The sequence below is a fragment of the Malurus melanocephalus genome, unplaced genomic scaffold, assembly GCF_030028575.1.
Source record: "Malurus melanocephalus ecotype Western Australia unplaced genomic scaffold, MMel_1.1 scaffold_19, whole genome shotgun sequence".
Classification (NCBI taxonomy): domain Eukaryota; kingdom Metazoa; phylum Chordata; class Aves; order Passeriformes; family Maluridae; genus Malurus; species Malurus melanocephalus.
The window spans coordinates 2,256,112-2,272,574 of record NW_026623251.1 but is presented as its reverse complement, the minus strand read 5'-3'; the positions used below and the strand labels follow the sequence as shown (position 1 = coordinate 2,272,574).

The following is a 16,463-nucleotide window of genomic DNA, read 5'->3' as shown; positions in this document are numbered from 1 at the left end:
CCTAATGGTGTGCGACTCAGTCATGCATGTTACATGGAGCCTTCACCGTGCACAATAGCCTGCTGCCACTTCCTCTATTAAATCATTCCTATGTTCATGTGGCTGAAAGCTCAGTGCTGGCATGCAGTAGTCAAGCGTGTGAAAAATTATTACTCTGATCCCTTTCAACACAGATTTGCTGCATGAAATGGCCTGGCTTTGACCTGGGAAAATCAATGCTGTTGTTTTAATGAACAAAAAAAAAAAATTGGAGCTGAAGCCTGCACTTCCCCTCCCTCTACTCCCCCCAGGGCTGTCCAGTCAGCAAGTCACATGCATAAAGTGGTCACCTGCATGCAAACAGCATTTTCCCGTGTAATTCTAAACATTCTTTGTCATGGTATAATGCAAGATATCAATTAGCTACCATCACTTGTAAGCAAGTTAAAGTAGAAACTCTGGGGATGCCCTACAGCTTTCTGATACAAAGGGCAATTTTCAGCTCCCCACACTGAGCCTTAGGCAGTCTAAACATGAACCAAATTCCTTTTCACTTGGATTCCACAAGAAAAGCTCAGACTCTCTTTGTTGGTGTTTTGTTTCATCATTATCATTTTGGTCATGTTTCAAAATGTGATGCTTTGCAATATTGGTTGGAGACAGACTTTCATAATTTACAGGCCATAGATTCAGCCTCTGGCTTTATCTGCTGCTTTCATAGAAGGGGMTAAGTGTTTCCAGAGAGTAAATACGTTCAAGTATAGAGTTTTCAGGGCTTTCCAGGAACCACTAAATCTCCATCTTTGAAACCATTCCACCAGTGAAACCCAGAGCACCTTAGCATGAGAAAAAAGGAGCCTAATTGTAGATAATTAGTAATTTCTTAACAATCTGTCTTTATATTAAAGTGTTTAAAATCATGTAGTAATTTTCTCTTCTTTATTATTGAAAGTTAGTACTGAGAAAGAGCTGCAGGTAGTCATGAAACTTTACTATGAATGCCCACCAAAAGCTGCAGCGGGAATCTTTAATCATCTGCAGTCACATAGGTTCCCCATTCAAAGATGAAAACATGTGCRCAAATGCACACCCATACACCCAAATCCTATCCTGACAGAAGCAGGGTCCTGCAGATTCTGAGATATGCAACTCCAACTCAGTGCAGAGGTTTAGACATCAGGAATTCAACCTTTGGAAACCTTCATTTTTCCCGGTCTTGTTTCTTCTTGGCCTGACTTTCAACAGCATCCTTTAGTTTTTTGTTTTCGGATGTTCACTGATAGCTAACATTCAGGAAAAGGCTGAAGTGGCCTTGACTGACCCAAGCTGAAAGTGCTTTACTGGGAAGGACTTTATGCCCAAAGTTCCATGTCTTTGAGCTGCGTCCTTCTGTCTCACACCTTTTTCTCCTGCCACAGTSCTGGATCCGTTCCTGTGCAGGGGCCTGTGCACACCAGCTGAGAGGCAGTGGTTCCCCACCAGCATGTCATGGGTGCTGCTCASCTGCTGCTCCCCCAGGCCTGTGTGGGACATGGATCACTGCCCTGAGTGCTCCTTCCTGCTCAGATTCAACTCCAAAAAGCCCCAGCTAGAGAAATCAGAGACACAGTGGTCTGCAGAGGTCTGTCCCTTCCCAGCAGAGGACTGCAAGCAGTGACAGACTGCAGCCCATAGGTCTAATTCAATGTTACATGGGATGGGGACTCTATAAGGTGCTCAACCCTATTCCCATAGGGAACAGAAAAGAAAACAGCTTCAGGAAGATCTGCCTGGTCTCCATAAAGTCTTGTTTGTGATGAATGATCTCAGAACCCCTTCTGTTCTGGTGTTCCCAGGGAAGGAGGTTTCCTTACAGAGAGTACTGAAACACTGCATGGGACAGGAACCTGTAAATAGCATCTCTAGGGCAGGGCAGATAAAGGCAGAAACAACACATTTACACAGCAATGGCATGAAAATGCAAACAGGACTGGGCTTTACTGGGTAAACCTCATTAGAGCCTGGGCTCTCCCTTTGCTGTTAGCTCACAGTGTTTGGGTCTGCATAACAAACCAAACCTGCATCTCTGAAATCATCCAGTCATGCTTTGCACTGGGAATTATTTTAAAGCAATGCCCACATCCATCCAAACTAAACTCAGGAAAAAAATGCTGAAAATCAAGCCAGAAGAGCAAAAGGCAGGTAGATAATACTTCTGATCTAAGGACCCTGCTATTACTTTTTTCTTTTGTACCAGCATTATCTACTTTTCTGAGCTAGTAACAAGAGAACACAGAAATTACACGATTTGCCCAAGGTGATACAGCGAACCAGCAGCACACCGGAGAATACAACACACATCTTGCAAGTCCTCATTTTCTGCCCTGCTTGCCTCCCTCTCATATCTGTTGCACCCCTGGGATACAAATACAGCTTTGGTAAAACTAAATTTCAGCCAGAATGCATGTGTTGATCACATCCGGGGGTATATATTACAAAAGCACCCTTATTGCCTTCCCATGGAGCAGGGCTGGACCACTGCACTTGGAATTTCTGAGGAATTAAAAAATAATGTATAACTGCTGCTACTTACAACTGTACAAACTATGCCCTAACACTTCAATGCCCTGCTCAAGACAGCACTGCCCACCTAACACAGAGGAGACTGGAGCCAGAGACAGAAATATGGCTGAGGTACCAATTATTTCTTATAGGGAAAGGCTAATGGAGTGAGCAAAGAAATCAAAGTACAGCGTAGTTGTACAGATGATTGCAGGTAGAGAGAGAAGAATGGCCTGCCACAAAAAGAAAATAACAAATGAAACTCTGTGTTCCACTGCTCAGCAACGGCAGAGGAGGATATATGGCAAAGTCATACATTGTGGTTGAGGTTAGCAGTCAAGGGTGCCTGTAATTTAGCCCCGGATTTGGCTCTCGCTTGGCTGAGGGCATCAGGCAAGTCAGTAACACTCTCAACCTTCATTTCTCCGTCTGGAAAATGGAGTCTGGAAYAATACTTACACCACAGGGTGGATTAAAGAGCCAATCCAAAGCTTTGAAATGCACAGCCATAGATCAGGGCTAAATAGCTTTGTTTCTGCCACAAACACTTTGGGCCAATATATGCTGACGTGATGTTACAGAACCAATGTTAGATGTTAGAAAAATGGGAATTTTGATTAGGTTAGCTTTGGGGAAAGGCTCTTGTGCTTCTTGAGGTAAACACATGATTTTCCAAAAGGTACCAGAATGCAAGATGAAAATATTTTTCATTATTACCATTTTCTTCTATTTTTGTAAATACACAGTTTTGTAYTGTGCTGTCTATGAACTGTACAGGTACCCAGACAGGGCCTGAAATTTAACCTCAGGCTAAAAGTGAAAGGATAYGAACTAGGTTTATCCTTCAAAAGCTGTCAATGTTGGTCTGATGTTTCATGTATGACATTCAGGGCAGAGGCACCTACACAWACAAATAATGCACTTAAGAGCACTGAAAGACAAGATCTTAATCTCAAGAAAAAATTATGCCTTTCCAATGTGTCAGAACTTCAAAAGTAATTGTGAGATCTGCTGGTGATTCTCTTAAAGATTCTTTATAGTTCCTTTTACAGGGGCCTTGGGCTGATTCATGTTGATCGTGTCTGACARCTAGCATTTCTGTTAATAATAATCATAAATAAAGTGGACAAGGTTGCCTGACCTGAAATGAGCATATCTATAGTGCCATATCCATTACAGCACAGTGGATCTGTGACCGCAAATCAGGAAAGGTSCAATGGTCTTGACACTTTGTATTAAAATAATATCTGTCTTTTAGGATCTCGGAACCTTTGTGTGCTATCTTTTTCATTAAAAAGTATTCCTTAAGAGTTAACATTCACACTGTAAGAAATGAGATGTTACAGAGGATGAAAGATTGCAAAACTTTGCATTTTTTCATTATACAATAAAAAYGCATTTGTGAACAGCTCTATTCTCCCTTATATCTTAACTCCTCTTTCATGTTCTCTTGCATTGAAGTAATAATCCTGGTTTTATGCCATCATAAATCCGCTGACATGTGAAAAATTACACCATCATCCAACACATCAAAATAGAATTATGATTTCACTGCTGCAGGACCAAATGCAAACAGGAGCTGGGTTATATGAAAGTGAAGTCTGATTAATTTCTGGGCAGTGGTTTTTTGATAAAGATAGGGACAGTGGGAAAGACTGAGTTTTTTTAATTTCCATAAAACCTCTGGTTGCACTTACACACAAGTCATTCCAAACACTACAGGAATTACTTGCTGATATAGGGGATCACTCTCAAAAGTGAAGCACCAGAGATGATTGATACACTGAGAATCCACATAAGGTGACATGTTGAATTAAGAGAGAAGCTTTGGAAATTACTTTAAGGGAGGTCATTGTGCCAGGCTATGCTGAGTACACTGGGGCAGGCAATTTCCAAGGACACAGCCAGGCCTTTCACTGAAAACCCACCACCCCAGAGGTTCACGTCCAGCATCAGGCAGCATTGCTGAYGAAGGAGAGAGGAACTAACTCACACCAGAAATTAGAGTAAAGAGATGAATCTCTTGGCCAGCCCAAAAAAGTTGTATTTGGTGAAAAAGACAGGTCAAAGGTTACACTCTGATAAAAAAGCAGCAAAGCTAGGATCCCTCATGCTCCCTGCTAACGAGAGGTTCATACTTACACCCTCACTTGCTGATTTTGCGTACCTGCCCTGCATGACAATCCRGTGTCACTGTTCTGCCAGGTAGGCTCAAGGCCCCTTCTTTCCTGGTGTGTCCTCCAGACTGCTACAAGAGCAATCTTAAACCTGAGTCTCAAACAGATCTCTTCTTCACAACTCCCTTTTCATGACCACTGACACAATGTTAAGTCCTGCACRGGGGTTATCAAAAGCCAAACCTGAGACCCAAAATACAGCCCTGGTTTAAAATACAACACACACATCTGAAGCTCRTCTGTGATCAGAACACCACCAAGACAATGCCGTTGTCATTCATATCTCCAGCCTTGTCCAGGCTCCAAAGTGCTATCAAAGCAGAAAAGTGAAATGAAACAAGCTGTTTTGTGAGCATCAGAGTAAACAAATCCTGGTCTTCTTCATATACTTTGAGGATGAACTCTGGAGTCTGAAGAACYAGAGGCTCTGCCTGAAGCTTTTCTCAGAGTATTTTTATAAAATATCGGTGGCAGATTGGTCCTCTAGTATCTAATCTGATCCCTCAACTGCACAGCTGCCTATTTTTGCAGAACTTGATGCATTTTTCCATCTAAATGACCTGTGGAAAAAGTCCCTATTACATTGGCAGCTTCTCCACAAGATAAAACCCAGTTGTCAGTTTACACTCACAAATGCCATCTCTGTGRACAGCTTTGTTTTCCTTCTCTGCAGGACACAAACCATCCTTCTCTTTCTTGCAAGTTGTTATTAAGAAGTTTATATTTGAAAGGGGTTTTTAGAGGCAGAGCTCCTCAAAAAGACCAAAATCAATTTAGTACCATTCAAACTGAAAGGCTAGAAAAGAGGATTTCTCAGAGGATGCAAAGTTAACTTCAGAAAGATTATTCAGTAATTTGGTCTGGGCTTGCACCATGTAGAGTGATCACTTTCAGCTGCATCCTCTGAGCAGGTACAATCAGCCATGCATTTATGGATGTGGTTTTAATAGCAGTATCTATTGCATTCACATCTGTGCTGCACATGTTCTTTCTGCTACCACAGTCAAGAACACATAGAARGGGAGAGTTATGCCCCACTCAGTTTGTTCGCTAGAGATGAATTCCAGAGGTGAGTATTTCAGCAAGTGGAATGGCTGGTAAATTAGGAACACTATGAGAAAAACACATTTTGGACAGGCAGAGCTACTGTAGAATAAGTAGCTGCTGATATTCCATGTACCCGTGCCACCAGGTCCAATGTCAACATGATTTTTTTYAGAAGTAGGTTAGGCAAGACTTGCACCAGAGTTTGTGAAAACAGCACCCAGGAAAAATGTGAGGTGACCAGCTCATGAATGGTCCCCATCCCTGTTCTGTAACTTTATGAAACTCACTCTAGTGGAAGGTTGCAAGTGCACAGACCCTTGATATGATCCAGGAGGGTCTTGCTATCTAATTGAAAAGTCCTGATGCAGTGTGAAGCTACTGGGGATTATGTCTGAACAAAGATTAAGTCTTTCTGATCTATTCCATGATCACTAAAAAAGTTTCAGATTTGCRAGTGCTTCAGTGCAGTAGTTCTCATACGTTGTCCTTAACATTATCTGTTATTTGTTATCAATAAATTTCTGGGAAAAGGAGTCACAACTCAAAAGTTAAAAGGCACGAGTCTAAGATGCAGGATAAAATCTTTCAAGGGACACAGGCACATTTTTGTTCCATCTTCTTTCTGAGGGGGAAGAAGAAGCTCAGCAGTGGTTTCAGATGTAAGGTATCTTGCATCCACAGTACACAAGGAGCAGAAGTGGGCTCACAAAAGATACAGCTATTCAGCACGACTCTGGTCTTGGGCTGGTGAAACATATAAATATTAAGTCCAAAGTGCTTAAGAGTAAGTTACATTTCCAGCCTCACAAAGACATCTTTCTGGAATCAAACCAGAAGAATATATGTATAAATAAATACTTGAATGCAGCTGTCATTGGCAACACTAACCAGTTTTTGTCCATCTGAAGTAAACCTAAGTGGAAGAGGTCAGRGGGAGACTTCACTCCCATCACACATGGGATTTGTGAATGTTCCAAAATGAGAAAAGGCAGAGCATAGGACACTTAMCCTGTCCTTGCTCCTCAGCTAAGAGATGGAACTGGAGTTTAACCAGTTTGCCATAGGGCTAGCCCACCCACCACACACTGCTCTGCTCTGGTCCGCGTCCCCCTTTCTCAGCGCCGCGAGCTCACCTGCRTTTAATCGTTTCTTTGGGGTCTTGAGGCTGCGGCACCTGCTGCTGGCAGAGCTGCTGTTCTCGCTCATGGAGTCCTGCGCTGAGGAGGCGCTCCCGGTGGCCTCGCTGTCCCTCATCATGCTCTCGTAGCCGCTGCTGCCGCCACTGTGGTAGAAGAGGGCRGTTTTCCCCATGGCGGGGGGCAGCTCCCCGCTCAGGACACTGCTGTTGTCACTCCCGTGGCCACTGCTGCAGCGGTGAGGCTTCCGAGGAGGGGTGATTTTGCTGTAGGGTGAGGGCAACACGTGGACAGCTGGCTTCTCCTCTCCAGGAAGGGCCCCACGCTCCTCTGTCTCCGTGCTACCCCGCAGCCCCACACCTCTGGCACTGGCGCTCCCTTGGAGCAGCTCCGAGATCCGCCCATTGACAGCCCGAAGGGGCAGCTTGGAAGCAAGGCTGGAGCCCCGGCTTCTGCTGAGGGACTGCATTGACCACGACATGTTCTTCCCGCTCGGGGGCAAGCTGGAGCTCTGCCCCATCGACTGAGGCAGAGACTTGGTGGAGAAGCTGAGCGTTTTGGTGGCAGAGGCAGAGAGGCTGCGGGCCTTGGGACTGGCCAGCAGGAGCTTGCTGACCGCGGAGATCTTGGACTGGCTGGCTTTTGGGGAGGCGCCTGCCGACTGCGAGAGGCCCGAGTTGGTGGGCGAGGACATGGCACTGCGGCTCAGGCTCCTTCCAGCCCTAGGCATGGTGGTGTCTCTGCCAGGGCTCATTTTGGAGCTCACAGAGGACAGACTTCCTGCTCTTTCCAGTGATAAACACTCGTAGTGGCTTCCTGTGGACCTCCCTAAAGAGTTGGTCCTACTAGCGAGCTGCTCCAGCTTGGCACTGAAGAGCTTGCTGCTGCTGTTGTTGATGCTGCTGTCARTGCCAGGGCCTTTTTGCCTGGCATTTTGCTCCTCGGGGAAGCTGGCCAGGAAGGACACAGGCTGGCTGGAGGGACTGCTCGTGGTGCTGCTGGCTGCACTGTGCTGGGGGCTGGCTCTGTTCTTCTGATCCAAGCTTGACTTTCTCACAGGTGGCAGAGGGGGGTTCCCTTTGGGACGAGTGAGGATGCAGTGTTTGGGAGAGGCCATTTTCTTGTCAAGACTAGCCTTAGAAAACTGAGGGAGGGCAGGAGAACTGACTCCACTGCTCTCAGAAGGAGTAAGATGGAGATGACTGTCAGATTCCTCCACCTTGTCTGCCTTTGGGAGCCCTCGAGGGAGGCTACAATTCTTCAAGCCATCACTGGAATGAACAGGGCTTTGGGTTGCAGAGSTGGATGTTGCCACCTCACATCCATCCACAATCCTTTTCAGACTGTCCGATCCCGGGGAGATAGAGGTGTCCCCGCTGCTGGTGCTAAACCTGTCTGCCGAGGACGGCTTCATGCTGTGCTCAGGCTTGGCTGAAACTGCAGCTGTGTCAAGCCTTGGCCCGTCACTGCTCCCAGAGCTGTCCTTTTTGACATCTTCTTCTCTCTTCAGCCAAGGGTCTTCAAATTTGATAAACTTCTTAGCAATTGATTCTTTCCCGTCATGGGAATGAGCAGCCTTTGGGTCTGCAGTTACTGCCGGCACAGCATCATCAGTGTCCTGTGCTTTGAAGGAATTAACAGCAATACATGGATACACAGTAATGTTCGTCTTCATTGGGATGTAGCCTTCGCAGCTGCTAAGGCTTGCCGTGTTCTTGATTGTGACCGTAGTTTTCCCCAGAGCTGATATCTTACAGCCTTTGATGGGTGACACCTTGCCAAAAGCTTCCTCCCCCATTTCTGACAGTATGAGCATGTTGTCAGTCACCGCCTTCTGCTTGTCACCKACACAGATCATGCTGGCACTTTGTATGGTGCTTGCAAACTCAGAGACAGGGGGCTCTGCCATGGCTTCCCCGTGACCATAGCACGCCTGGGCTATGAAGCTGTGGCACGACTGCTCACCGTCACTCCCTGTGCTCATCTCACTCAGCCATGAGCTGATRGATGAGCGTCTGCTGCCGTCATCTTGGGGTTTGTCGTCCAGACTCAGCTTTGGAAGCGGAAGAAACTGTGTGATGCTGACTTCAGACACAGGAGCTGCACCGGAGTAACATTCCAGGTCTTCGGAGATGCTGCTGATAATACTGACCGGCCGAGAGCCAGAGGCCAAAGCCTGCACAGAGCAGTCACTGTTGAAGCTGATGATGCTGGTCGGGCGCCCATTGTCCAGGACACCACTAATGGTCAGCTCTTCCACCAGGGTGAACACCAGCTCGTCTTCTCCRTTCAGCTCCAATGGCTGCTGCACTGTCACCATGGTGGTGCTCAGAATCTCCTTCTTGGATTCTGGAGAAATGCTTTGTTGCTGGTCTTCATTGAGAACGGACTCTTCAAAATCCCCATTGCTGGACGAGACAGACTTTTTCATAACCTGWGGGCTCATGCCTACAGGTGGGGTCCGGATTTCTGGCTGTAGTAACGATTCACTGGATGTCATCGCAGCATCCTTACTCAGAGGAGCTGGAGGGGGAGTGGAGCTGGGCAGGACTCCTTTCTGGGTATAGACCTTGCACCTCTGGGAAGGAGAAGTTGGTGGCTTGTACTCAGATGTCTTCGAGAGGCTTGCAATGCCAAGCCGGGGTGAACCCATTGGCCGAGGTTTGCCTTCCACAAATCCACAGGTGTTGAGCCCTTCTCTGCTGCTCTGCAAGCTGGTGCTGTGTGCTAACTGAGAAGAGTTAAGCTCTTTACTAGAGCTGCCTGTCACACTCCTGGGAGAAGAAGGAGTTGAAAGATTGGTGAGAGCTCCTGAAGGAACAGGGGAGTGATTTCTCCTAGTTTTGCTGGGTGTTGTGTTTGTATTTTCCTTGGCATCTCTGTCAGGATGCTGACATTCTGCCACCGTATCTTCCTTATCAGACTCTGGTAAGTGGCTMAGCTCTGCCAGCTGGCTTGAGACAGTGCACTTGGACATCTGGTCTGAGCTAAACTGAGCAGGCATCTCTTCAAAGGGAAATTTGTCTGTCTCTTCACTGCCATCTATGCAATCCAGCCTCTCTTGGAGCTCTGCAAAGGTGTTGCACTTCAGGCAGTCTCTTTCAGATGTGCTGGGCCCCGATTCACTGACTTCCTCCAACCTGCCCTCATTTTTGGTCTTTTGCAGAGCAGGAACTATGGGAACAAAGTCAGGGGGCCCCTCATTATCCGTCAGTTCCTTGTCAGAAAGAGCAGTGCCATTGGGGCCAACGTAAATCACCGTGTCACACGACTGCTCGCTGCTGGATGAATAATCAGGATCACTTGATAAATGCAAAATTGGGAAGTCTGGGTCAACAGCATTTCTAGAATGGAAAGGCCTCAGCTGGGTTGGCCTGCGCATCCTGCCCTCCTCACAAGAGCTCTCTCCTCCGGAAGAACTCGATGTGTACTGCAATGTGAAAAAGAGAGAGTCCATGACATTTCAGCATTGTGGGCTGCTCCTTGCACAAACTGCATACACATTTTGACTATTCAATGACAACATCTGAGCTGGGAGACCTCTAAACTGAGGCACAGAGCTCTGAAGCTGCTGATCTATAGCCCTAGAGCAAGGACTGCTATGTTCAATGGAGAACTCAAAGCTCCAACTCTGTGAACCACTCAAAATCATGAGACTTAAAAAAAAAAAGTACTAAAAATATGGATTAGGATACCTCTTTTAATTGAGCCTGGCCAAAGAAATCAGCTATTTGGCAAAGGCTTTGTTGATTTTGTGTGTGTGTCTATGTTTGCATATTTGAAGAGGAACAAGAAAACTCATTACATATGACCCTGTTTGGTCATACTGCCAGTGTGTGGAATTGTATAGCACGCACTCAGAGGTCTCTGGAGACACAGTGCTCTGATCCTGTGTGGACTGAACCCTTCATTTATTTCCTTTCAATTAATGGACAAAAAAAGCTTGTCAATCTGTAGGTTGCCAATTTCAACTAAATGCACAAAATTCACTCATTCTGCCCAACACTGTAAGTTGCGCAGAAGCAACCAGAACTCTAAAACATGAAAATGGATATAGTCCGTCCTCACTCTACTTCTTGGAAAATCTATCACCCATATTTAGAAGCAGTAGGAGCAAAAGGGTCATCAGTGCTGGCATTGGGCACAATTGCTCTGCCTGTATTTTGTTCCTATGCTCTCTGAGAAGCATAGAGAAACAAATTCTTAATTAATCCTAATTTTCTTTAACTCTACAGCGGTTTCACTCCTTATTATTTCATTAGCATTAAGAGTATCATGGAAAATAAATGCTCCCTGACAGCTATATTATTAAACAAGGGCAGCTTACGAACCTGCTGCAGCAGATGTGTCTGAATTCACTCCGAAGCGAAAGCATTTACCCCTCCTTGTCTCTGATATTGCTCTCTGACCCTTGTCTAGGGCTGGGTACTTACAACCCAGACACTTTGGAATTGATTCCTGATTTTGTTACACGCTGCTATACCAAATTAAGGATCCTTCATGATCCTCCTTCCTCCCTCCTCCATCATTGTAAGAAGGGAGTTACACATCGTCTTACCTTAGTTTTCTTTTTCTTCATCCTGAGGACCCTTGAGGCAATCTGGATGGTGGAGAGCGTCTCGGCGTAGTTCCCTGCAGCGGCTGAAATGTGAGCTATCATTGTGGTGCGGCAGTTCATGTTCCCCAGGGATTCTCGGAGCAACATGGTCAGCTTGCTGTCTCTGCAAAATAAAATGAATTAAGGCTACATTAGCCAGCAAGGTTTCACATTAGCCATCATGATGTAACTTGGGTCTTGGCGAGATATTTTCTCCTCTTTTAGATGGAATCCTAATTATTTTCCTTCCTCAGATTTGCACTCTGTTGTGCAGCTGAGCATGCTGGAAGAACCTGCACTACAATTCGAACTTCTTTCTCTTTCCAGTTCCCCTTTTCTGTCTCCCTCTGTCTCAGTCCCCTCCGTTGTTACCTTGGCCAATAGAAAGATGCAGACCAACACTGGCGACCATTAAGGAGCCACAGCAGCAAACATCAAACTGCTGCTCTTTTGAAGTGCAGTGTGCAGACAAACCCTGGCCCAGCTCTAGAGGACAAAAGGGTAGTGGATTAGATTAGAGAACACAATTTTTTTGCTGCCTTCTAGGGCATTGGGTAACTTGATATAGATAACAGTTAAATCACTGAAGCAAATTTTGGATGATGCTGCTAAAATACAAACMAATCAACCCTTCAAACTTCACACAATTGTTCTTTCATATTAGATCTTTTCTTCCACTCAGGCAGAAATCAAATTTTCTCTTCTTGCCATTTACTCTATTGTTCAGCATCAGATAGCTTTTGAAATACTGATGTCTTCTTGTGGGGCTGTCTGTGACTGGACTGAGAATATGAATTTTAACAGAATAATGATGCATCTTTAATACTTCTGAGGTGATCGTCTAACCCTGTAGTCAGAAATGCACAATATATAATTTTTTAAGAGACCTTTAGCTCCGTGGTGTACAGGTCAGCTGGATGGTTAGCTGGGAAATGGCATTCTCTTGAACAGAGCCTGTACTAAAGGTTGTGGATGATGATTAAATACAGCTGGAAACAAAGACTGATATTTATCTGTCACTAAAGGAATTGTAATGTTGTAATGATGGTGATACCTTCAGTGCTGTGGATCAGATTTCTGGGGCTCACTGTTAAATATCTGTAAATTACCTATGGTGAGTGTGTGCCCTTGGCATTTCCAGCTCACAGGAACTCTGCAGGAAAGCTGCAACCACTGGGAATGGCAGATATGCTTACTGGGTGGGACTGATGGGCAAACACCAAAACTCGGACCTCACTTTTTGGTTGAATAAATAACAGCGTTTGGGCTGCATATTTTGATGCATCTACCAATAACTCTGGAGAGTTCTCATTTCCTGAGGTTTTTAGTACTTCCAGTGTTAGCTTGACTAGAAATACTGAAAGTAAAACATTTTTTTTTCAGGATTTCTGTTTCCATCTGCTCCAGACACACTGAAGACAGTCTGGTGTCTTAGAGAAGCAAACATTCATAAAGACTATACTGAGACAGCCTCACTCATTTCACTTGTGACCTAAGGCTGCTTTGAATCTACAGATCCAGGGTAATAGGCTGCTGTGTCTCAGGTCAGTGTCCCTCCTTTCTACAATGGAATAATTAGRATGTCAAATTTTGTACATCAGTTACTGCCACTCCATTGCAGRGAAACACGGAAATTATTAACATCTCCACAGAAATCAATAACAAGCCTTTCATTTGCCAGTGCTTATATCATAGCAAAACATGAGACAACAGGGGAAAGTGCAAAAGGATACATTCTAAATATGTTGGTCTCCTGAGAATGCATAACCCATGCAGCCAGCATCAGCACAGAGATGTTGCTCCCCTAGAGATATATGCATTAGGAATATAAAATAATCTGTGCCACCTGCCTTGTATTGAAAGGCCACTTGCAAGAAGAATAAGGACACTGAGGAAATACCTATTAATAATTCAAATGATTCTCTGACATGGATGGGAACTAAAAGGCAGGTTTGTTAAGGATCAAAGCATGAACCAAGCAGTAAAAAGCCCAGCTAGAATTGATTTCTAACTTCAGAGTTTGTTCATTCAGCACAGTCCACATCTTGACTCTCAATTTCATCTTCTACCCAGAAAAAATACCCAGCCTCRTGTCACTACTGGACACTGAAAAATAATAAAGAGGAAGAAAGGTACTAAGCACAGATTTTTGTCAATTCTGGACGTTGTCATAAGATAGGTTCAGCTGTTCAAGGTTCACTGACCTCTCGCAGTAACACCTACWATCTTCGGAAGGAAAGAAAGAAACTAAAAGAGAACATCAGACACAAAAATGTGTGGCTTAATTTTTAACTCTTTTATCCTCTTTAATTAAAATATTGGTAAAGTATTTTGGATGCCTCACCTAAATTTGCTTGACAGACAGTGTGAGACACAAAGCAGGTGCTTTGTTCTTCTGAGTGCTGCCTTAAAAAATGAAAGCCTATGAATTGTTTCATTAGGTCATTCATGCAAAAATTTGCAAAAAATGTAAAATTCCACATGAAAGCAGAAGTTTTATAAAGAGAATGTCTGCACTTCTGCACTGGAAGGGCTTTGAGAAAATAGACCTTTGCTGATCCTCTGCAAACTGAACTGAGACACAGGAAATTCTGAAGAAAGCCACAGAAGGTCTGCTGCTCCTAGGTGCACATTGCTCATTGTGTTAAGCAGAGGCTGGCCAGCAGAAGGTCCCAGATGTCTCATAGTAGTGGAGTGAAATGCATCAATGTCTTCATGGCAAATAAGAGAACTTCAGGAAAGTTAATGGTCTATTTCTATTCTGCTCCAAAAGCAATAAAAAATATGGGCCAGAGAAGCACAATGATACCATTTTATACACCTGTCTTCATTTTAAATGTATTTCTATCCCATCCACTAATGTTTTTATAGTTTAGGAAATTTACCCTAAACCATTATGATTATAGGGATATAAAACACAGAATAAAATGAAGGTCGTGTCAGGATACCACACTTCAGACTCCAAAGCCTGTATATCAGTAAATCAATTCTGCAGTCTTTTCAGTACTTAAAAGTCACTTTTTTAAACTACCTCACTTGGTCTAATAAAATACATTACCCTTATTTGTAGACCTTTTCTTGCATAGCTTCTTAGACAATYATGGCAACAGGAAAATGCTACTAGATATTATTCGTGCATATCCCACACAGGTAAAATCCAAAATAAAGTATGCAAAGATGTATCTCTGGAAAAGTCCAGAGGCAAGAGCCCTGTATGCAGGAAAATAAACCATAAAATATGTCTGCAGGTATGGTATAGAGGTGCAGACCGCCAGGCAGAAAGCTTCAGTTCATGCCATGGCGTAACAGCCCTCCATATGGAGAGCACCTCTCTCTTCCTCACTGTGCTCCCTTTCCTCTTCTGCTGCTTCCCCCCTCTCACATTACAACAGSTGATGAAGGATTTACCTGTTTTCCTGCCATTTTTGTGAATCTCTCAATAGGAACTCTAGCAGGTATTTAACTTCCCCAAGAGAGACGTATGGCAGTACTGCAGTAAGCAGTGTTCTCCTCTTCTGAGATTGCCATGCAGACTGGGATCAGTGTAAATTAGTCCTTTCACTTGCTCAGTAGCAAGGAAAGAYGTACATTTCATGCTCCTCTTATACATAGCTGTATTTCCCTTCCTCATGAATGATTAATTCTACTCAGCTTCAAGCAACACAGAACCTTAAACTGAAGAATGAAGCATGTAATATCACGATACGATTCCTTGGACACTGCATGAATCCCAGTTGCCTGTACATYTAGTCAAAGTCTTTAATTTCGTGACTGGATACTATTTTTCCACTCTGAGCCCTGCCCAATCCCTGCACATAATAAACAGTGCTAACTGAACCATAAGTTATTAATCTTTCATTTAATCCTTGCCTTGCAAAGTATGGACTTAMACCTTATCTACTATTAGGACTATACAAACTCAGATCTGAATCCAGAATGACCAATTTCTTAAAAGGTTCTTCATTATCTTTTCTTTTCCCTGTGGAACTCATCAATGCTGTACCTGATGAATGCCTCTGAGATGAGGCATATAATCCTCTGATAATACCTGAAGCATTGAAGGCTTCTATAAGCATTGGTGTTTGGTRTGAAGCACAGATCTTTCAGAGTACTGATCATTACCCTTCATATTCAAAGCACAGCTACCTGACTTCTCTTGAACAGAAAATGGGGCAGCCAGTTCTCAATCTGAGTACCCAAAAAMCAGGAACATACAATTAGTGACCCATCTTAAAATTTTAGGAACACATCGGCAGAACTAGTCTGAAGGTGGTACCAGGTCCTTTCAGAACACCTCCCTTCTCTTCCAGAGTCCTCCATCCCATTCTCCATATGTTTATTGACAAGGACCAGATCGCTGTATAGTCCTGATTCATGTCTAAAGCAGGTCTTTTACCTGCCTTGAAAAAAGATTATATTTGGGGATGGAGGGAGAATCCTGAAAAACCAACACAATGTATAGCCCATTAATTTTGACATTTTCTGACCCTATAGCAATTGATTTCACAATCCATTATATATATTTTATGAAATTTCATGTGGATTTGTGGTTACACTTCAATGAGACATCAGCAAGMCTGGAACATTCCAGTGTTGCTGAACTAGCTGGCAGCAGCAGCCAGCTGCCACCTTTTGTCTGAACAAGCAGTAGAGAAGTAGAACATGACTCACAACTTACCATGGGGTTTGGGTAGGATTTACTGCCTGTGGAAAAACACTCAGGCTCAGGAGTAACACAATCCTTCCCTGTGCCATAGGGAAGCTGTGCTGTCATGTGTTCGTGTCCTTTTTGACATGCTCTTCCCTCATCAGACAATCCTACACACTTCTATCTGTGTCTGTCCTGGGTTTTTCTCATCTAACCCTTTTGCTTGCTCTTAYTCCCATACCATGACACTCCTCCTCAGCTCCTCCCCTAAACAGCCTGGCAGAGCTCCATTTCATGCTACAGTGGTCTCAGCAGCTACACCAGACTTTGCCATTCTC

General features: G+C 44.3%; 1 protein-coding gene across 1 annotated transcript in view; it reads right to left on the bottom strand.

Moving 5' to 3' along the window:
• The window catches only part of KIF26B (kinesin family member 26B), a 277,616-nt gene that overhangs the window by 14,706 nt on the left and 246,447 nt on the right, over positions 1 to 16,463 (bottom strand). Inside the window, exons 11-12 of the mRNA XM_057389756.1 lie at positions 11,439 to 11,601; positions 6,878 to 10,310 (exon numbers count right to left, since the gene is read on the bottom strand). Coding sequence (XP_057245739.1) covers positions 6,878 to 10,310; positions 11,439 to 11,601 — 3,596 coding nt within the window. The remainder of the gene's footprint in view (positions 1 to 6,877; positions 10,311 to 11,438; positions 11,602 to 16,463) is intronic.